A 22728-nucleotide genomic window follows, 5' to 3' on the forward strand; every position below is an offset into this window, starting at 1 on the left:
AGAACCCTGGGATCTTTTTTTTTTTTTTAAGATTTTATTTATTTGAGAGAGAGAGAATGAGAGAGAGAGAGCACATGAGAGGGGGGAGGGTCAGAGGGAGAAGCAGACTCCCTGCTGAGCAGGGAGCCCGATGCGGGACTCAATCCCGGAACTCCAGGATCATGACCTGAGCCGAAGGCAGTCGCTTAACCAACTGAGCCACCCAGGCGCCCCCCAGAACCCTGGGATCTTGACCTGAGCCGAAGGCAGACACTTAATGACTGAGCCACCCAGGTGCCTCTGTCCCTATGATTGGACTTCCAGGAAATAATCAAGGACATTTTGAATAACGACAAAAATAAAAAGGAAATAATCTAAATGTCTCACAGAAAAGCCTTATGCAATCATTAAAAGGTAATTGTACCAAAATTTTATGAAGATAAAAGTAAAATTTTGTAAAAGATAAAAGGTATCTATCAATATTTATGTAGAAAAAAAGACTAGCAGAGAAGGGTGCCTGGCTGGCTAAGTTGATAGAGCATGTGACTCTTGGTCTCAGGATCTTCAGTCTGAGCCCCACTTTGGTTGTAGAGATTACTTAAAAACAGAATCTTAAAAAAAAAAAAAAAAAAAAAGAGGGGCACCTGGGTGGCTGTCGTTAAGTGTCTGCCTTCAGCTCAGGTCATAATCTCAGGGTCCTGGGATCGAGCCCTGCATAGGGCTCCCTGCTCCGTGGAGAGTCTGCTTCTCCCTCTCCCACTCCCCCTGCTTGCGTTCCCTCTCTCACTGTGTCTCTCTCTGTCAAATAAATAAATAAAATCTTAAAAAAAAAAAAAAAAAAGACTAGCAGGAGTATTATTACCTTATCATCAAAAAAAGTCATCTTTTATATGGAACTTTTTTTTAAAGATTTTATTTATTTATTTGTTTGACAGAAAGAGAGAGAGCAAGAACAGGAACACAACCAGGGGGAGTGGGAGAGGGAGAGGCAGGCTTCCCGCTGAGCAGGGAGCCTGATGTGGAACTCCATCTCAGGACCCTGGGATCATGACCTGAGCCTAAGGCAGACACTTAACGACTGAGCCACCCAGGCGCCCTATATGGAACTTCTGAATTACTATATAGCACACATGAAACTAATATAACACTAACTGGAATTAAAATAAAAACTTTAGAAAGAAGAAAAAGTCATCTTTTAGCACGTTTACCAGATAATTTTAAATTCAAAAGTTGGGGTGCCTGAGTGGCTCAATTATTAAGTGTCTGCCTTCGGCTCAGGTCACGATCCCAGGGTCCTGGGATCAGGCCCCTCATTGAGTCCTTCATGGAGCCCCGCATCCAGCCCCGCATCCAGCCTTGCATCTAGCCCCTCAGGGGGCTCCCTGCTCAGCAGGAGGTTTGCTTCTCCCTCTCCCACTTCCCCTGCTTGTGTTCCCTCTCTCACTGTCTCTCTCTGTCAAATAAATAAATAAAAAATCTTTAAAAAATAAAGGGGCACCTGGGTGGCTCAGTTGGTGAAGCGACTGCCTTCGGCTCAGATCATGATCCCAGGGTCCTGGAATCGAGCCCCGCGTCGGGCTCCCTGCTCAGTGGAGAGCCTGCTTCTCTCTTTCCCTCTGCTGCTCCCCTTGCTTGTGTGCTTGCGCTCTCTCTCCCTCTGTCAAATAAACAAAAAATCTTCTTAAAAAAATAAAATAAAAAATAAAAATAAGTTCCTGATAAATGTTTTAAACACATACATATACACATATATTGATACATACATATGTGCACATACACAAATAAGGCCTTATTTGTGAAAACTTGCTCTATAGCCCCTTGTAAGACTTCAAGTTGAGAAATAAAATTATAAATGTGACAAATTCTCTATTGGAGGAGTAAAAGCTGTTCTAGCCCTGGGCTCTCAAATTTCAGTGAGCTTCAGAATTATCTAGAGTGCTTGTTAAACCACTGACTCATGGACTCGATCACCAGAGTTTCTTATTCAGTGGGTCTAGGGTGGTGCCCAGGTATTTGCACTTCTACCAGATTCACAAATATAGGTGACGTGGTTGCCCAGGGGACCACCTTTTGAGAACCGTTCTCCCAGTTCTGTTCTCCAGCTCAGGGTGAGAGTAAATCACTCACCAACAGGAGCTTGAAGTGTGTAGATATTATCTATATTTGGGACAACTGTGAAATATGAGATTTGCTCAATATCTGTTCATTTTATGAGACAAACAGCCTCACATCAATGGGCCCTGCTTGAGTCCAGTAATGGACAGAGAAGTAGGACTGGAGCATTAATGGGATTAGAAGAAATTGTCATTCCAGTGTAGAAGCTGCATTCAGGAAACCCACTGTAGGCATTTTTGGTATTCTCATGACGAGAACTATGTTACTATTGCTATGTCAGTAAATTTCTTTTTTAAGATTTTATTTATTTATTTGACACAGAGAGACACAGCGAGAACAAGAACACAGCAGGGGGAGTGGGAGAGGGAGAAGCAGACTCCGCACTGAGCAGGGAGCCCAGTGCGGGGCTCGATCCCAGGACCCTGGGATCATGACCTGAGCCGAAGGCAGACGCTGAACGGACTGAGCCACCCAGGTACCCCGCTATGTCAGTAAATATTTATTGATCACTGGGTCTCAGGACTTTGTTACTTGCAGAGACTACAAAGGTGAATAGCAATGATACCCACCCTCAAAAACAGGGCCATCCTCTAAGTTATGTGTGTGCAGTATATATATTACTAGACAGTGATGTATGGTATTGTGATTTGGGACAATATTTCCCTATAGTTATACCCCAGCTGACACATTTAAAGTGTAATATAGCAGGCTCTTGGCTTTGACTGTTGGCACTTTTCTCGAGTCCTATCTTTGCCATGACGCAAAGATAGAAAGCTGGAAGTTTTCTATAATATCACCATTCCAGAAATCCTCCAGATTTCCTGCAGTATTTAGGCATTCAGTATTCAGTGTTCTTACAGTGTTCACAGAGATAGCTCAAGTACTCAACTAACCTTTGTTAGAATGTGAAGGAAATTTGATGTTATAAACTACACGCTTTAGTTGTCTGTGTTATAAATTCAGTTATATGTTTCTTGGGGTTTTTGGCAAAGATTTAAAGCTCTAAACAAGACTGTGATTCTTGTTTTCCTACTACTTGTAGGAATATTATTTTTCTTTGGCAGCTGGCCCTGAGGAGTACCTTCTGGCAGGTTCACCCTACCCTTACTTACCTTCTTATGCCAATTATTGATATTTAATTAGATTTCCAGAGGAATGAGACCTTTCTTGCCCAAGTTCCTACTCACCACACAGCTCCCTCCTCACTTACCACTTCTCTCATCCTTCAGCACCCAGGAACTATGCAAGGTGTTAGGGATAAAACTGCAAAGGAGACAGACAGGTCTCTGCTTTCATGGAACTTTCATTCTGCTGAGAGACAACCAAACAAAAATTTAAGTCAAAACGACTTAACTGGTGCTCCTGGCACTATTCTAGGATTTTTTTCTGCCTGTTTTTTCTCTTCCTTCCATATGGATCTATATGCCGTCCGACGGTAACTAAGCGCTGGGCTCTGAGTTGGAAAGCCTGAACTGCATAGGATTCTGGCTCTGCTACTTCAAGCTGGGTGACCAAGTTGCCCAACCATTCTATGTCTCATTTTCTTCATCTGTAAAATGGGGACAATAATAGAGGTTTTGTGAGGATCAAGGGCTTAGCATAGAATCCCCAGATAATAATCACTCGATGAACATCTGCCATTGTTCTTTTCTGTATTTGCTACCCCTTCTACTTTATTATTTTTTTTATTTTTTTTTATTCATGTGACAGAGAGAGAGAGATAGAGAGAGAGGGAATATGAGCAGGGGAGAGAGGCAGAGGGAGAGGGAGAAGCAAACTCCTCACTGAGCCAGAAGCCTGATAAGGGGCTCAATCCCAGGACCCTGAGATCATGCCCTGAGCTGAAGGCAGACGCTTAACCATCTGAGCCACCCAGGTGCCCCTCTACTTTCTTATTCTAAAGCACCCTCTTCCAGTGCACAGCCACCCCCTTCCCACCCCTATAAAAATGATGAAGGGAGAAATTTTATGTTGGGAAATTTCTATCTTTTCACATTTTTCCCCCTTGGAAATTGGAAAGAGACTCTCAGTATACAACTTTAGTAGATTCCCTAGGTTCAACTCACAGAATTCTGGTCTGCCATTGGAAATTTTTTTTTTTAAAGATTTTATTTATTTATTTGAGAGGGAGGGAGAGAGAGAAAGAGAGCGCACAAGCAGGGGGAGCAGGGGAGGGAGAAGCAGACTCCCCGCTGTGCGGGGAGCCTGATGCAGGGCTCAATCCCAGGACCCTGGGATCATGACCTGAGCTGAAAGCAGACGCTTAACCAACTGAGCCACCCAGGAACCCCTGCCATTGGAATATATATGCTTACACATTTGAATATGCTTAACTACTTTTTATAGGAGCTCCTCCTTTCCCTGAAAGTGATTTTGTAATTTAGCATAACTTTGGAGAGGAAGGATATTGTAAGACACCTGTCGCCCAAAAGCTAATGACTAAACAACCATTTGATTATTGGAGGCCCTCATATATTAACAAGGGTAAGTTTAACGTGACATATTCCTTTTTGATGGTTCTCCAGTCTTATCAGGCTGGGAAGGTATGTGATGGCAAAAGAAGACCTAGGTTCAGGAGAGCAAGGATAGCATCTCTCTTTCTCTATAGTACCTGGCATAGTACCCAGCTTGTTCATTCCCTGGCATACAGTAGAAGCTCAATCAACACTACTTGCCAGCTGCGTGATTTTGGGCAAGTTACTTAACTTCTTTGACCATCAGTAGCAAATAAATACTACACCTATTTGGAAGGGTTTGTGTAAGGAGAAAATGAGCTAATATTAGTAACGTCCCGCTCAGTGCCTGTTGCAGGGCAGTTAGTTCTCTTCCCCTTTCACTTCTTGTGTATTTCCTACCCACCCCCAGCCTGATTATAAGTTATCTGAGTCAGGGACTTTGCCCAGTGCCTAACATATGACCTTACACATAGGGATAGCTTCAGTGTTTTCATTCAGTGAATCTTTGAGTACCTACAATGGACAAAAGCTTAGAGTTGATAGAGAGCTGGCACATTCAGGAACCCCAAGTAATTAAATATGACTGAAGCAGACATTTCCAGGAGGAAATGATGAGAAAGAGCTAGAATGGTTAGCCTGGATTAGCTCTCAATGGGCTCTGTAGGTCTTATAAGAATTTTGGACTTGGGCACCTGGGTGGCTCAGTTGGTTAAGCGATTGCCTTCGGCTCAGGTCATGATCCTGGAGTCCTTGGGTCGAGTCCCGCATCGGGCTCCCTGCTCCGCAGGGAGTCTGCTTCTCCCTCTGACCCTCCCCCCCCATTTGCTCTCTCTCTCTCAAATAAATAAAATCTTTAAAAAAAAAAAAGAATTTTGGACTTTACCCTTCAAGGCAGAGGATTGCCACTGAACCAAGGAGTGGCAAAAACTTTTGTTTTTACTTTATTTTTATTATTATTATTATTATTTTACTTTCTTTTAAAGATTTTATTTATTTATTCAACAGAGAGAGTGAGAGAGTACAAGCAGGGAAGGGAGGAGTAGTAGAGGGAGAGAGAGAAGCAGGCCTCCCGCTGAGCAGGGAGCCCGATGTGGGGCTCGATGCGGGGCTCGATGCGGGGCTTGATCCCAGGACCCTGAGATCATGCCCTGAGCTGAAGGCAGACGCTTAACCATCTGAGCCACCCAGGCGCCCAATTATTATTATTATTTTTTAAAGTTTTATTTATTGGGCTGCCTGGGTGGCTTAGTCGTTAAGCGTTTGCCTTCGGCTCAGGTCATGATCCCAGGGTCGTGGGATCGAGCCCCGCATCGGGCTCCTTGCTCCGAGGGAAGCCTGCTTCTCCCTCTCCCACTCCCCCTGCTTGTGTTCCCTCTCTCGCTATGTCTCTCTCTGTCAAATAAATAAATAAAAATCTTTAAAAAAAAATCCTTTAAAATAAAAAAATATTTTATTTATTTGAGAGAGAGCATGAGAGGGGGGATGGTCAGAGGGAGAAGCTGACTCCCTGCTGAGCAGGGAGCCGGATGCGGGACTCCATCCTGGGACTCCAGGATCATGACCTGAGCTGAAGACAGTCGCTTAACCAACTGAGCCATCCAGGTGCCCTTGTTTTTACTTTAGAATGGTTTGTGGGGCGCCTGGGTGGCTCAGTCGGTTAAGTGTCTGCCTTCGGCTCAGGTCATGATCCCAGGACCCTGGGATCGAGCCCTGCATCTGGCTCCTTGCTCATCGGGGAGCTTGCTTCTCCCTCTCCCTCTCCCTGCCACTCCTCAGCTTGTGCTCTCTCGCTCTGTGTCAAATAAATAAAAATTCTTAAAAAAAAGAATGGTTTGTGGTTCTCAGACCAGTGTGTGCAAGAATCACCAGGCAAGCTTGTTAAAAATGGGGGATTCCAGAGCCACATTGCCCAAGAATATGCATTTATTTTATTTTATTTTTCTAAGAATATGCATTTAAACTGGTACCCTAGGGGCACCCGTCTGCCTCAGGTGGTAGAGCATGAACCTCTTGATTTCAGGGAAGTGAGTTCAAGCCCCATGTTGGAAGTAGAGCTTGCTTAAAACAAAATAAAACAAACAAAAACAAAAAATGGTACCCCAGATGATTCTGATCCACTCAAATATATAGGCACAAGAGGGACGTACCTTACAAAAATAATAACAAAACAGGAGGCTATTGCAGTAGCCTTGGGGTAAGCCGACTTGAATTCAGGCTTCACCTGCCTGCCCTGATCAATCTGCCTTCCTTGGCCGGTATTACACCTAGCGCCTTAAGCCTCCTTTTCCCCATGAAGCATCAGCTGGAAGCCCAGGAAATGAGACTAGCCCAGAGACCAGACAGAGGCTGAAGAGAAGTAGCTAGATTTGGTAGGTATTTAGAAGGTGGAATAGACTAGACTCAAAGATCCTTTGCATGGGGACCGGCGAGGGTGAAGAAGAGCAGGAAGTCAAGGACGCCCCCTAGCTCTCCGGCTTGGAGGAGAAATAGTTGTAATGGTGTGCCACTCTGAACCAAGAACTCAAAGGAGAAGGGCAGTTCCCGGAAGGTGAAGTAAGGAATTTTAGTTGAAATTTGCTGAGTTTGTGGTGCCTCTGGGACATCCAGGTGGAGATGTCCACAGGTCAGTTGGATTTACGGGTTGGAAGATCAGAGCAAGATCTAGTTTAGAAATACATATTTGAGGATCATTAGCTAATAGGTGGTAATAGAAGGTGGGTGAAATCATCCCAGGAGAGGGAACAGAGTGATAAGAGAAAAGGATCTAAAACAGAATGCAAGGAACATTTAAGGGAAGGGCTGAGGAGGAAAAGAATTGCAAAGGGACCAAGGACCGGCCCGAGTCAACAGCCCAAAGTCACAGGGAGGGAGTTCAGAGGAGTGAGGAACGGGGAGGCGCACTGGATTCAGCACAGAAGCCTGTGGTGACCTTGCAGAGAGCAGTTTTAGCGGAGCTCCAGGGACAGCACCAGATTGCCGTGGATTGAGGAGTGAGTGGGAGGTGAGGGAGTGGAGGCAGCTGGCATGGACAGTTTTTCAAGATGTTTGGCCAAGAATGGAGTTAGATAGAAGAAGGAAACAGAATCAAGAGTCTTTTTCTATGCTAAGGGAGGAGTGGAAGAAAGCACAGGACGAAGGAAATAATAAAACCTACCGAGAGTAGCGGGAGGAATCCACTGCATTGAAGTCAGGATTGTTCCTAAGACAGGAGGGACCTACTTCTATTTTTTAACCTGACCGATTGGTTTGGAAGCTGGATATTGAGTGGTTCACTCTTACAGATCCTGTTTCCTCTTGGAGGTTGGGAGCCAGGCCATGAGTAAGGAGTTTGTAGGATGAAAATTTGTCCTCAGCTAGCCAAGTACGGGTTTACCAGCAAGAAGCAAGGAGGCACCGCACTGAAGCAAGAGGCCGGTGGGAAGCGGGTTGAAGCTGAAGCTTTAAAATTCAAAAGATGAGAGGCTGAGTGAGTGTGATGTACCTCCAACCGTGTGGAAAGCTGCATTTGGGTCACCAAACAAGATGGTTTTTTCCCAGATCCTCCTGCTGGGGCTTTTACTTAGGCTCCCCCTTCCTCCTCTACTCAGTCTGCCTTCCCCGGCCTGAGTCTCACGTCTAGGCCTCGAGCCTCCTCGTCCCCACCGAGGACCAGCTGGAAGCCATTTTGATTAAGCTCCACCACAGAAGGAGGACAATACAGCCCCGCCCAGAGCCAGGCGCGCCCCCGCGGCGGGCCGGGTGCGCGTGTCCGCGCCTCTTCCCGCCGGCCTGGCGGGCGCCGGGCCCAGGCCAGGGCGGTGCGAGGCGGGGGGTGGGGGTGGTTATGTAAGCGTTGCGCGCTCCCGCGAGGCGGCAACCAATAGGAAGCCCCGGCGACTCGTGCTCGCGCACGCAGGGTGGGGGGAGGGAGCGCACGACGTGCGCGCGCCCTCTCCCTCCTCCACCGCTGCCGCCTCCTTCTTCTGCCGCTCCTGGTGCTGCTTGTGTGCTCGTTCGGTGCGGACCTGGTACCTCTTTTGTGAAGCGGCAGCTGAGGAGACTCCGGCGCTCGCCATGGCCGACGAAAAGCCCAAGGTGAGCTCGGCGCTGGCTTCCTCGGCTCGCCGCGCGGTCGGGGTCACGGCGCGGGCCGGGGTCCGGCCCGAGCCCGCCGCGGGCTCCCCGCGCCTTCCTGGGCCCCCCACGGGGCCGGCCGCGGTTGAGGCCCGGGCGCTCCGCGCCATTTTCCTCCCTCCCCTCTTCCTCCCTCCCGCGCCGGAGGAGGCCCCGCCGCCCTCCCCCGCCCCCGACCGCCTCGGAGTGCGCGCCGGGCGCGAGTAGGGCGGGCGAATCGCGGACGCCCGCGGGCCCACCGGCCGCGAGCGGAGCTCCTCCGGCCCGGCCGGCCGGGCGCGCGTGCGGAGGGGCGTTAGGGCGCGCGGTGTCCCCACCCTCCGCGGACCCCGCGCCTGGCCGCGGCGGGTGTTGCCGCCTCCGCGGTGGCGGGGAGTTCCCTCCACCCCGGGCTTCCCCCCTCAGGGATGGGGGGCTGCGGGCATCTGGGGACCCCTGCCCCGCGCCGCGCTGGCCTGGAGAGGGCTCGAGGAGAATCAATGGGCTGCCGATGGGTTCCCCGTCGGGCCGTAGTGAGGGGCCGGGGGTTCGGGGATTCCCGGGGAGTATTTCCCACTTTCCCGGCTTCGGGGTCCCCAGGGGGCTGGGCAGGGGCTTTTGCCTGGGTGCCAGATCACCCCTAACCTGCGGAGACCGTGCGGTTTCGAGAAGTTGGAGGCAGAGGTGCGAGCAGAAAGACTTGGTAGGGCTTAACTTTTTAACGCGGGTTTTGAGGCACCGGGAGGCTCTTCCCGTGAGGACTGAGGCACACGCTTCTAATCCTGGCACACGGGACTTTGGTAGGGTTTGTTCTGTGACACCCCCTCCCCTTTCCTTTCTGAAGTGACTTGGGGGCTACAGAATTACATCAGCCTTTGATTTTGGTGAACTTCAGGTTGGGTGGAAATCTACAAGGAAGACTTGGAAGAAAACTGCATTTGACCCATGACAACAAAGGGGAGGGGAGAATAAGAGCTCTTAACTGAAAATAAACAAAAGTGAGGCTGCTAATAGAGGCGAACAGGAATAGTGGTTCTAAGTTACTACCGCTGCTTCAGAGAGAATCGAGGGATATTCCCCAGTTAGGTTTTTTTTAAATGTAGTTGAGATATAAGTTATTAAATTGAGTTTAGTAACTTTTTAACAAGACGGTTGTAATGAGTTTTCGGTTGCAAGTTCTAGATTTTTATCCTTGCATTCTGTACTTAAAGCGCTTTATAAAGAGAAAGGATGGTTATTTTTAATCTTTTTAAGGGAAATGACAAATTTTGAGGGATAAAATATGCCATTTTAGGAAATTCAGATGCAGGAGTGCCTTTCAGTGAATTGAGTGGGACCCATCGATAAAAGTCAATGGTTTTCGCTGATGGTATTGCATGTAGGCTACTTTTCCGTTTCTGCGACAGCTATTTAATATCGCTCCAGGATTTTTCATCTTTCAGATTGATTTCAGCGGCTGAAAACAGCTGTATACTCTTTTATCATACAGAATGAGAAACCTGTTGATTTCTGAAGCAAGTTGGGCTGCTGCTACTTTAAAAGGTGTTTGTTTTTCACATTTTCCAAATTATACTTTTATTTTTCTTTCAACAGGAAGGAGTCAAGACTGAGAACAACGATCATATTAATTTGAAGGTGGCGGGGCAGGATGGTTCTGTGGTGCAGTTTAAGATTAAGAGGCATACACCACTTAGTAAACTAATGAAAGCCTATTGTGAACGACAGGTGAGGAACTGACATACGCACTTAAAATAAAACTTATTAAGAAAAACCTTATTTTTTTGAGAATAGAAGCTAGGCTGGCATAATATTATAATTATCTTTTGGTTGAATGAATGCACTTATATACTTGACATATCAGTTATATCCTACACTTGGTATGTTGATGCTTCATGAAAGTCCTTAGGATGGTTTGGTTAATATTCTATATGATTCTAGTCCTATGCCAGAATTCATCAAATTATAGCCACAACACAGAATTTGTTCCTCAGGGGATGAGATTTTACTTTTATAAAAGAATAAGAATGATCTTGATAAAATTTCTTGTTAGGCTCTTTTTTTTTTTAAATCCATTTAAAATTTGTGTCACATCAAAACATTTTGAGCATTTAAACAAATTTGGAAATTAAATTGTGAGTTTAACAACTGCAATTTTCCTGAAGCATGTAAAATTGTAATATTTTCTTAAATAATGGTAGATGTCAAGAAATTTAACCTCCTGAGTCAGGCAGAAACATTCCTATGTTATAGGGACATTTGCATTTTACTCAGAAATTAGTAAATGGACAGCAAGAAGAGGAAGTAGAGATGAATAGATGCTGGGAGGTGAGTGCAGAGTTTAAGACAAAGAAGCTTCCTTTTGTGAGGTTGAATCTGTAACAATACAGAGGCAACTTTAAAGATGACTTTTGCAAGTATATCAAAAACTCTGATACCTTTATTAGTTAATTCAATAATAACCTGGCAGAAGTATTTTTTTTATTCAACTTTGAATGTATAACATATAAAAGTTGGGGAAGTCATTCTTTTAGACAAAAACAAGTTGTCTGCATTGCAAATTGTCCTAAAAATAGGCTCCAAATAGAGTAAGACTTAAACCTATAGAAGTTGGGAGATTGAGTTTGAGCTGATATTTGGACTTCCTGCATGAGCTCTAAGGGCATTTGGAAGAAACTGAGGATAAACTTCATTTTGAGATTGAAACTTTGTTTTATGCCTAATTTATTTATAATAGAATACTGTGCTTATATGATTTTTATCTTCATACGTAAACTAATCTTAAAGTTCTTTTTTTTTTTTTTTTAAAGATTTCATTTATTTATTTGACAGACAGAGCAGGAACACAAGCAGGGGGAGAGGGAGAAGCAGGCTTCCCGCAGAGGAGGGAGCCCGATGTGGGGCTCCATCCCAGGGCCCTGGGACCATGACCTGAGCCAAAGGCAGATGCTTAATGACTGAGCCACCCAGGCGCCCCTATAGTTCTTTAAAAGATAATGAATTTCAGTGTACTCTTATTTGAAGAATTTTGGTGAAATCCCTCTACACTAATAAATATGTACTTCCTACTTGTGCTAAAGAATTTTTACTCTAGCGTCTTCCATATTTGAACACTAGTGCCCCTTCAGGTTACAGGGGAATTTTAAAAGGTAATCTTGTAGAACTTTTACATAGCATACCTTACAAAGTAGAAACTCATGCTTAGATTTAGTGGGTTTTTTTTTTTTTTTTTAATATTTATTTATTTGACAGAGAGACATAGCGAGAGCAGGAACACAAGCAGGGGGAATGGGAGAGGGAGAAGCAGGCTTCCCGAGGAGCAGGGAGCCCGATGTGGGGCTCGATCCCAGGACCCCGGGATCATGACCTGAGCCGAAGCCACCCAGGCGCCCTAGATTTAGTGGTTTTCAACAAAATTCTCTGCCTATCTTTTCTCGTTACTAAGTTTTAGATTTTAGATGGTCATACATTTTTTAAATGGTCCTATTTTTCAAAACTTAATATGGAAACTCAACTGTAATTCAAAGTTGAAAAACTTCATTGAATACCCACGTGCTTACTACCTAGTTTAACCATTAAGATTTTATTATACATATCTATTGATAACTTCTATTAATCCTAGACTGTTCATATTTAAGACTTCTGTATTTCTTGTAGGGGACCCAAAGGAACTTTTTACTTATCTGATATTTATCAGATGCCTACCATGTGCTGGGGCTTTATACCGTATGCCAGAAAAACAAAGACACATAGCACATCCCATATTGCAGATTGTCTTTATGAGATTGTTCTGTAAGATTGAGTTAGTAGGTCAATCAAGAATTCGGTGATTTTCCTGGTATGTTAAAATTTAGTGTATTGGGGCGCCTGGGTGGCTCAGTCGTTGAACATCTGCCTTCAGCTCAGGTCATGATCCCAGGGTCCTGGGATGGAGCCCTACATCGGGCTCCCTGCTTGGCAGGTGGCCTGCTTCTCCCTCTCCCACTCCCCCTGCTTGTGTTCCTGCTCTCACTGTCTCTCTCTCTGTCAAAAAAAAATTTTTTTTAGTGCATTACTCATGTAAATAAAGTTTTTCTTAAATTTTTTCAGTTAGGTTTAAGTTGACTAAACTTGGGGCCATCTTAATTTGCACTAGGGGAAAAAGTATTGGTAATCCATAAAAAATATAATTCCACTGCATATCACTTGGAATGCAAATAGAATTTGAAGATAAGATTCAGGAAAATTTGGAAAGATTAGTTCCCATTTTCTTTTTAAATTGGGAATAACCTCAGAGTTTTGATTGAAACAAGATCCCTGTTTACTTTTCAAATGTTTACTTCTCTCATTCTAAGGGAGAGGGAGTTGAAGTGTCACCTAATTGGGCTGATCCCTGCTTTTTAAGTGTAGGTATAACGCCTTTAAAAATTCTAAAAAATTTTTTCTCTTTTTAAGATTTTATTTATTTATTTGACAGAGACACAGCGAGAGAGGGAACACAAGCAGGGGGAGTGGGAGAGGGAGAAGCAGGCCTCCCACCAAGCAGGGAGCCCGATGCGGGGCTCGATCCCAGGACCCTGGGATCATGACCTGAGCCGAAGGCAGACGCTTAACAACTAAGCCACCCAGGCGCCCCAAAAGTCTAAAATATTTATCCAATCTAATTTGCATAGTTAAAGGTGGTTTTTTGTGTTTTTTTTGACAGTTCAGGATTCTTGACTAAGGATTTCTTATCAAGATTAATTGAATGCTCATATTTACTTTCTAATGAACTCAGTTGGCATTGGATCTTTGGAGGGGTTCCAGTAGATGTCTAATAGGCATCTCAAATTGAATGTGCAAAAGACTCTTGATTGTACTCCTAGAAATCTTTTTCTCTGGTGTCCCCTCTCAATAAATAGCACTAGGTTACATTTAGTTGGGAGGTCAGAATCTTGGGATCATCTTTGATGCTTTAGAACTCCTATAAAATCCATCAACAAATTCTGTTCTCTACTTAAACCTGTACTGTTCAAAACAGTAGCCACAAGCCACGTGTGACTGTTTATCTCCTGAAACATGGCTAGTCCAAATTAATATGTGCTGGAAAGTGTACAATATATGCCAGATTTTGAAAACTCATAGTGGGAAAAGTAAAATATCTTAATTTTTCAAATGTTAATTATATGTTAAAACAAAAAGATTTTTAATATATTGATTTACAACATTTAAAATTTTACCTGCTTTTAACGTGGCAATTAGAAAAATTAAAATTATATATGTAGCTCACATATTTCTCTTGGATAGTGCTGAACCCTCAACCATTTTATTCCACTCTTGGTTGATTACTAACTTCAGAGACTTTCCTGATTAATTCAGAGTGCTTCTGCTCCCATCACTCGGTCCTCTCACTGTTTTTTGTATTGATCACTGTATTTGTCTCTCCATTAAAATGTAAGCTACATGAGCATAGGGCCTTTTTGTTCACTATTTCTCTAGAACTTAAACCACTACCTGACATATAGAGTGTGTTCAATAAATGCTTATAAAGTGATAGAGAACGTTCAAACTGCCTCCAGAGGTTGGTTTGTAAATAAATTTTCTATTCACATGTAGAATTGAGTTTGCCCACTTTGTCAGCTGTATAGCTTTTGGCTGAGGGCATACTATTCCACTCTAGTGTGCATTTACTATAACAGATTCTTTCATGGAATGTTAAGTGCCTTCAGAGAGCCCAGGCTGATTCATTGGTTTAGTCCCGTTCATTTTTGTGAAATGAAGAAATAGGGATCCAAAGAGATAACCTCACAGAGCTCTTCTGTGGTACAACTCTGAAGGTAAAGCTCAGGGATAAAATTTACTCAGAAGTGGAACCCAAATACTGGTTTAATGTAAATTCATTGTTTGAATTTACAGGATTCATGGAATCTGAAAGGCAAGTCTCCTGAATTTGGGACTTTTGATCTGTAGCAAAATAAAACATTTTATTGTTAAGGAAAAGCATGCAAACAGGTAGTAATAAAGGAATATGATGCGTGTTCTGGTCTTGTGTTTTTTTCCCCTCTTGTTTTGAATGGCCATGCCATTGACCTTAGGACCTTTCTAGTGGATATAGTAGAGGAAGAACCCAGCATATGGCTTAGTATTTTGTTACAGCAATGGGTCTTCGATGGAGTGTTTGCAAATGTATAGTTAGTAGTTAATGGCTTGGCATTTAATTCATGGTTGCTTTGCATAATCACAAATTAAATTTGGATGTCATGAGGAATGAATTAAGGTTGTGGATGTCTCCTATCTGGTCTGGGAATTGCTTGTATTCCTCAAGACAAAGGCTAGTCTGAAAGTGTTACGTGTCAGACTAGAGTTTTAAAGGAAGGTAATAGGATCTTCATGTTAAAGGTAGTTTTAAAGACAGACTTAATGAATCCATGTTAAATAAAGGAATACAGGTGTCATATAAGTATTGAACACTTTGTTTCAATATTCTAGTCCTAGGAACTCAGTTAAGTTGACACAGGGATTTGTGTAACAGTAATTATAGCTGGTGATTTGAGTATGATACAGGAGTGATTTTTTTGTAGGATGCTTCCTTAAAAGCTCTTTTTCCAGTTAATATATTCACAGCATGTCTCCAAAGATACTTTATTTTCCTCTCTTGTCTTCATTTGGCTGCAGTTACCAGCTTTGCTACTTTGTTCCTTTCCCCTTTTCCCCACCCAGGTAGGTAATGATTAGTAAAACTTCCGAATCTGTTTTGCAGAAGGGGCATACTTAGGCTCATTTATCTCCTTAAATATAAAAATTTCTTGAAGCTAAACTCTAGTAATGTAATTTTAAAATTTCCTTTTTGTAATAAAGTTGCTCCTCAACTTAGTAGCTTTAGATTTATTTTTAAATAAAATGAAGCATGGTAAGGTAGATACTGCATTTCATCCATTTTATTCCATCAGTAACATACCCATGAGCACCTGCTGTGTGCAAGGAATGCAGTATAACCACGACAGTCTTAGGTTCTTGTCCCTCCTGGAGCGTGCTTTTTAGTGAGAGGTTGACAAATAATCATTGCTGGTCTAGGTAAGTACTGAGAAGGAATTTTAAAAGCAGGTGGTTCTTTTGAGGTATTCCACAGTTTTAAGCTTGTGTGCTTATGGATGGTTTTAGGACAGTTATGGTGGAAATGTTGATTACCGAAGGGTAAGAACTTGTTGAATTCTTGTGGTGTGCCTAACATTGTGCTGGGTTTTGACATAGGTTTCTCTTGCTTGGTGAAAGGAATTGTTTGGATAGAAATGAAGGTTAAGTAGCTTTAAGGCAAAATTTTAATTATTACATTTATTTAGGTGACTTACAGTTTTCATTATTAAGGGTGGGTTTTTCCCCCCTTTTTGGAGAGCTCTTTAAACACAGAAGAATGTTGCTGTGCAAATATGTTACTTTAAATTTCAGTATCTTTCTAACTCATTTAAATGCAGTTTGACTGGGGCACCTGGGTGGCTCAGTTGTTAAGCGTCTGCCTTTGGCTCAGGTCATGATCCCAGGGTCCTGGGATCAAGTCCCACATCGGGCTTTCTACTTCACGGAAAGCCTGCTTCTCCCTCTGCCTCTGCCTGTCTCTCATGAATAAATAAAATCTTAAAAAAAAAATAGTTTGAAGCTATAATCTATTCAAGCTTGGAGTAGCTGTGGTCTCAAAGTAATACAGCTTTTTTAAACGACCTTTTTTTTTTTCAAGATTTTTTTATTTGAGAGAGTGGGAGTGTGAGTTGAGGGAGGGGCACCGGGAGAGGGAGAGAGAATCTCAAGTAGACTCTGTGCTGAGCACAGAGCCTGACTTGGGGCTCCATCTCACGACCCTGAGATCGTGATCTGAGCCAAAATCAAGAGTTGGCTGCTTAACCAACTGAGCCACCCAGGTGCCCCTAAAAAGACCTTTTTTAAAAAAATCATTTTGGGGGCACCCGGGTGGTCGGTGGTCAGTTGTTTAAGCGTCTGCCTTTGGCTTAGGTCATGATCCTGGAATTCTGGGATCAAGCCCCAAGTCAGCCTGCTCAGTGGGGAGTCTGCTTTTCTCTCTCCCTCTGTTCCTCCCCCAGCTTGTTCTCTCTCTCTCTCTGAAATAAATAAAATCTTTTTAAAAAATCATTTTTCCAAAGAAGTTCAAACATAGTTCAAAGAAAGTGTGAAAGTCATGCCAAATCTTTTTATCCACACAGAAATGTTAACATGTTGATGATTGTTTATTTAGGTTTCTTTTAATATATTTATGGCTAAGTATGCATATAATTTTAGTTCTGTTTCTTTGCATTCTTACTGCTTTTAAACTCTCTTGTAGGGTTTGTCAATGAGGCAGATCAGATTCCGATTTGATGGGCAGCCAATCAATGAAACAGACACACCTGCACAGGTAAAAATCTCTTTGTGCTAACTAGAAAAGTCAGTGTTTTGTAATTTTCTCAACAGCCTTGTTTTTATTTGTAAACTTTTAGACATTGGAATACAGTTTTTCACCCAAGTGCAAAACTCTAAAATATGAATATTAGTATTTCTTCAGGATATGTCAGTGGTTTTTAAATATCCAGTTATCGTTTTGTAAAGCTGACAGGTCATTTAATTTAATCCATTCTTTCCTATTGCCAGCATTATTTGGAGAAAATAATTCAGAATGCTGTTTTTGTTGCTATAGCTCTTGATCATACTCCGGGTTCCCCCACAAGTGATTGGTTGGCTGTTGATCCTGAGTCTTTTTACTTCTCATGCTGAAATCGCTTTTAGTTGTCCTTGTGAACTAAAGAGATCTTGGGGCTCTAACTGGAAGTATCTTGATGGTTTTGCTCGATCAGTAGGGTTCTTGATACTATGTGGCTTTCCAAAGCCTCTGCAAAAGGTGATGCTGTGTCTGATCCCTTTCTCTCTTCACATGTCACTTTGTAAGATATCAGCTGGGCGGTCTTCTATGGCAGAAGCTCTTTGTCTTTGTTTCTTTTTACCCTCTCGGGTTCCACTCAAGACTTCTAGTTTAGGGAAAAAATATTTTGATAGAAGTTTAAATTGGAGCCTTTCTACTTTTAAATTTATCAGTCCATAAAAACTAGAAAGTGGTAAATATGGTAGGAGTGAAGCAGCCTACCCTGGTTGTGGTTTTGTTGATAACCTTCAAAAATTTGAAATATTGGGGCGCCTGGGTGGCTCAGCCGTTAAGCGTCTGCTTTCGGCTCAGGTCATGATCCCGGGGTCCTGGGTTCCAGCCCCGTATTGGGCTCCCTGCTTGGCGGGAGGCCTGCTTCTCCCTCTCTCACTCCCCCTGCTTGTGTTCCCTCTCTCGCTGTGTCTCTCTCTGTCAAATAAATAAAATCTTAAAAAAAAAAATTTTTTTTTTGAAATGTCTGGTTTGTAATTGAGGGAAGAATATTTTGAAGTAATTTCCTGTGATGAGTCTCTAAGAAGCAGTTATAGTAGGTAGCCACAAGGAGGAGCTGAATTCCCTTGGTGAATGAGAGACAGGAAAAACTCTTCTATCCTTTGAAGGCATTGCAAGTTTCACTATAAATGTAACATGCTGGGGGTTTTATTTTAGTAGATAGGCTGAAGACATGTTTTGATGGTTTAAGAAGAATAAAAACCTATTCTGCTAAGCTTGGATGTTTAGGATGTATTTGCTGTCTTTTGATGCTCTCACCCACCACCAAAAACAAGTTCGTGTCTCTACGTTGCTGGCTGCAGATATTAAACTGTGACGAGGATTTGTTCAGAACTGCATTATAAAATCTTTACATTGAATGTGGAATCAAATTCCTTTGAGAATTTGAAATTGAATTTAACTGTAGAATGAAATTGATTCATTTTAGAATTATTCTCCCAATGTTTATTAAATAGAAGTAAAAATTAGAACATCTTAATGACCAGTTTTAATAGTAATATAATTAAGTGCCCACCGTTCTTTAAATATTCTCTTCGACTCATTTAATTCTTACAACTGAATGCTATTTCAATTTACAAAAGAGGGAATTGAGACTTAGTCATTAACATTTTAATGCCACAGTCCTACTTTTAGTGTATTTTAACTTCGTTAGAAATGATTCCCTTTCTTGTCTTTAGGTATCCAGGGTTCTTGATTTTTGTTTTTGTTTTTCTCCCCCCAAATTACCAGTTTTTAGAATGTGTTTTTTGAGGGTAATTATCAGCATAATAAACTGTGGGGTTTTGTTTGTTTTGTTGTTTTTTAAGATTTTATTTTTTATTTGACAGAGACACAGCGAGAGAGGGAACACAAGCAGGGGGAGTGGGAGAGGGAGAAGCAGGCTTCCCGCGGAGCAGGGAGCCCGATGTGGGGCTCGATCCCAGGACTCTGGGATCGACCTGAGCCGAAGGCAGACACTTAACAACTGAGCCACCCAGGCGCCCTCAGCATAATAAACTGTTACAAAGGTTGTTTATTTCATAGGATTGCCATATGTACCAAGATTTTTCTACTGTGGTAGAAAGGATGGTTCTTTTATGTATAATGTGTGGGTAGTGAGCCTTGCAAACTTAGTTTGTGAGTTACAGTTTAAAATTTAAAGTAGTTTTTTAATAAATCTGTCCTTACACATATTCCTTCCCTTACTGCACAGAGCTAACTGCAATGCTTCCTGCACGTGCCAGGATGCATTCATGCTATGCCTGCGTGCGCATACACAAACACACTTTTAGAAATATAAATATAGTCATATTGTAAGCACTTTCGCCATCTCGTTAGTTTTTTTGGTTTTGGTTTTTTTTTTTTAAAGATTTTATGTATGTATTTTATTTATTTTTTTTTTTAAGATTTTTTTTATTTATTTATTTGAGAGAGAGAGAATGAGAGAGAACACATAAGAGGGGGGAGGGTCAGAGGGAGAAGCAGACTCCCCGCTGAGCAGGGAGCCCGATGCGGGACTCGATCCAGGGACTCCAGGATCATGACCTGAGCCGAAGGCAGTCGCTTAACCAACTGAGCCACCCAGGCGCCCTGTATTTATTTATTGAGCATGAGCAGAGGGAAGGGGAGAAGGAAAAGGGGGAAGAGAGGATCCCAGGCAGACTGCTGAGCCTGGAGACCAACTCAGGGCTGGACTCACCACCTTGAGGTCATGACTCAAGCTGAAATCAAGAGTCGGACGCCCAACTGACTGAGCCACCCAGGTACTCTGCTACCTAGTTTTTAAGTTTGTTTTTAGCCTAATATTATATCTTAGGGATAGTTCCATTTCTAAACATGTAAATCTGTGTGGTATTTCATGTTAAGAGTGTACCACATTTCTTTGAGTTTTTATTGATATTTAGGTTATTTCCAGTCTTTTGCTCATTTAAACAACATTGCAGTGAGACCCTTTACACATATTCTTATTTCCATTTATTTTGTTTTTTATGTCTTTTTTTTTTTTTTTTTTTAAGATTTTATTTATTTATTTGACAGAGACAGACAGCGAGAGCAGGAACACAAGCGGCGGGGGCAGTAGGAGAGGGAGAAGCAGGCTTCCCACTGAGCAGGGAGCCTAATTCAGGGCTCGATCCCAGGACCCTGCTATCATGACCCGAGCCAAAGGCAGACGCTTAATGACTGAGCCACCCAGGCGCCCTTTTATATAATTCTTTATTTTTATCATTATGATAAGTGATAAATTTATCATTTTTATAACATTTTTATTTTCAATAATTAAAAGGGAGGCAGTTTAACTCGTGCACATATTCAGCTTTTTCACTTAAAATTCTTATTTTTTAAGATTTTATTTATTTGAGAGGGGGGTGGCACAAGCAGGGAAGAGGGACAAAAGGAGAGGGAGAAGCAGATTCCCTGCTGAGCAGAGAGCCCAATGTGGACCTTGATCCCAGGATACTGGGATCATGATCCAAGCCGAAGGCAGATGCTTAACCAACTGAGCCACCCAGGTGCTCCCCAGCTTTTTCACTTAAAAACTAAGTTTTCTATAATCTTCATATAAGGAAGACCAAGTGAAAAGTTAATTTAAGACTGGTGCTACATTAAGCTATGGGATGTCCACAATATGAACACTGAAATTGGGTGGAACTTGTGCAGTTTTCGGGGTACTTGAGAGTTACAGATCTTAAGAGCTGATAATCAGTGGCCTTCTATTTGTTTTTCTTCTCTCGTATGCCAGTTGGAAATGGAGGATGAAGATACAATTGATGTGTTCCAGCAGCAGACAGGAGGTGTCTACTAAAAAGGGAACCTGCTACTTTACTCCAGAACTCTGTTCCTCCAGACCAAGAAGACATTCTCAATTAGAAAGCCGCAATTTGGTTCCACCACATCCTGACTACTACAGTATAGTTTTCTCTATTCTTTCATTTTCCCCTTCCCCATTCCTTTATTGTACATAAAGTAACTGTGTATGTGCACAAGCATATTGCATTTTTTTTTTTAACTAAATGGCCAATGGTATGTTTTGATCGACATCAAATGGAGATGGGATGGGGGAAAATACTGCTTCTGTGAAAATACCCCCTCTCTCCATTAGTGGCATGCTCAGTCAGCTCTTATCTTTATATTCCAGTAAGTTATTTTGCTCTCACTGTTTAACAAAAAAAGAACAACATAAAAATCCTTGCATACCTTGTTCGATTGGAGAATTTTAATGTTTTTCATTTATCATTGTAAAACCAAGGACAATTTTATAACTTTTTTGTACGTAGCTGTTACATGTAGGGCAATCTGTCTTTAAGTAGGGATAAATTACTCTAAAAGAAATGAATCCTAGATAGTTTTCCCTTCAAGTCAAGCGTCTTGTTGTTTAAATAAACTTCTTGTTTAAAATGAGCTGTTTTCTTTATTCTGAAGAATATTGAGAAGCTTAGAAAAAACCATGAAATGAGTAGGCTGCTAGAAGTAACATTTCAAGGAAGAAATAAAGCTACACTGCATTCCTGACAGACTGATACAAAACAAAGAATAACAAAGTTTATAAATGACTAGTAACTGATGTTTCAGCCTCTTTGTTTAAAAAGCTTAGGCAGTTCCAAATACGCAACTTTACTAGCAAAAATTGGGTCATAATGTTGTGGATTTACTCCCAAGTATTCTCTGTAACCACTACCTGGCAGAATGGGTTAGTACATGCAGCTAAGAGAAAGTTGAGTTTGCTAACTCTGCTGATAAATCACTCAACCATTCTAGCCTCCTTTGATGAATAAATATTCCCTAACCCAAAATAGAGTCTTCGTTCCTTGAGGATGTTGAAGGACAGAAAATACTTATCCACATATCTCCACTCTAACAGCCTTAAATATGCAGGGCACCACAGTTTTTAAATTCAAATGTGTGGGGAAGGGTAACAGCTCTAAAACTAGTAAACAGAATATTAGAGCTGGAGAGATTTAGATTACCTAATTCTAACCCGTTTTAGAGACTAACCCGTTTTAGAGATGAGGAAGCTGAGTTCCGGAGGGTTGTTACTTGTCACACAGAGGATTATGAAGCTAGGACTAGAGAATAGGTATGATCCCTGTTAATGCAGTTCTTCCATATTGGTTCTCAAGAAACTGAATTTCCACTCCTCTTAACTCACCAATGTGGCCTTTTGGGATTAAGTCCCCATGTACTATCATGCCTTGTCATTCACTTAGTTCATTCTGTTGCAATATGGTCTTTTTTTTTTTTACATCCCCTATTTTTATGGTGAACGAGCTTCCCCAGACAGGTTTTCTGTAGGTTTTTTTAAGTTTTATTTATTTAATCTCTACACCCAATGTGGGGCTCGAACTCATGACCTAAGATCAAGAGTTGCATGCTCTTCTGACAGCTAACCAGGCATGCCTGTTCCATAGTTTTTCCACGCTATATAAGAGTTAATATTGAACCAACGACTTTTATTCCTGTATGTAACCAATCTCCGTTTACAATTTATATTGTGAAACTGTGGGAAGCCTGCCCCCAAAAAATCTTAGGTAAGTGTGTATCTTGAGTTGTTGCACTAGGTACTGTTGAATGGTGGAATTTGGTGGTGCCCTAAAAATTAGGATTGAAATTCAAGCCAGAGAACTTTATTATATAAAGGATCTTGAATTGGGTTCTTGTTTAATTAGGAATTACTAATGTCTGAGCTTTTGCCATGTTGGGGGGAATATAAACTTGGTAGTAGAAAAACTGGATGGA

At 42.2% G+C, this 22728-nt stretch overlaps 1 protein-coding gene across 1 annotated transcript; it reads left to right on the plus strand.

Moving 5' to 3' along the window:
- The first annotated feature begins 8440 nt into the window (after window positions 1–8440).
- SUMO2 (small ubiquitin like modifier 2) lies at window positions 8441–21390 on the plus strand. The gene is made up of 4 exons (XM_035026051.1): window positions 8441–8624; window positions 10236–10367; window positions 16930–17001; window positions 20735–21390. The coding sequence occupies exons 1-4, from the start codon at window positions 8604–8606 to the stop codon at window positions 20795–20797; spliced, it is 288 nt and encodes a 95-aa protein (XP_034881942.1). The 5' UTR covers window positions 8441–8603; the 3' UTR covers window positions 20798–21390.
- The last annotated feature ends 1338 nt before the right edge of the window (window positions 21391–22728 follow it).

The sequence above is a fragment of the Mirounga leonina genome, unplaced genomic scaffold, assembly GCF_011800145.1.
Source record: "Mirounga leonina isolate KUSES-001 unplaced genomic scaffold, KU_Mleo_1.0 Mir_197, whole genome shotgun sequence".
Lineage (NCBI taxonomy): Eukaryota > Metazoa > Chordata > Mammalia > Carnivora > Phocidae > Mirounga > Mirounga leonina.

Coding starts and splice junctions, on each gene's coding strand:
- SUMO2 (XM_035026051.1), top strand. CDS start 8,604: ATGGCCGACGAAAAGCCCAAG. Junction 8,625..10,235: donor TGGCCGACGAAAAGCCCAAG/GTGAGCTCGGCG, acceptor TTCTTTCAACAG/GAAGGAGTCAAGACTGAGAA. Junction 17,002..20,734: donor AAACAGACACACCTGCACAG/GTAAAAATCTCT, acceptor CTCGTATGCCAG/TTGGAAATGGAGGATGAAGA.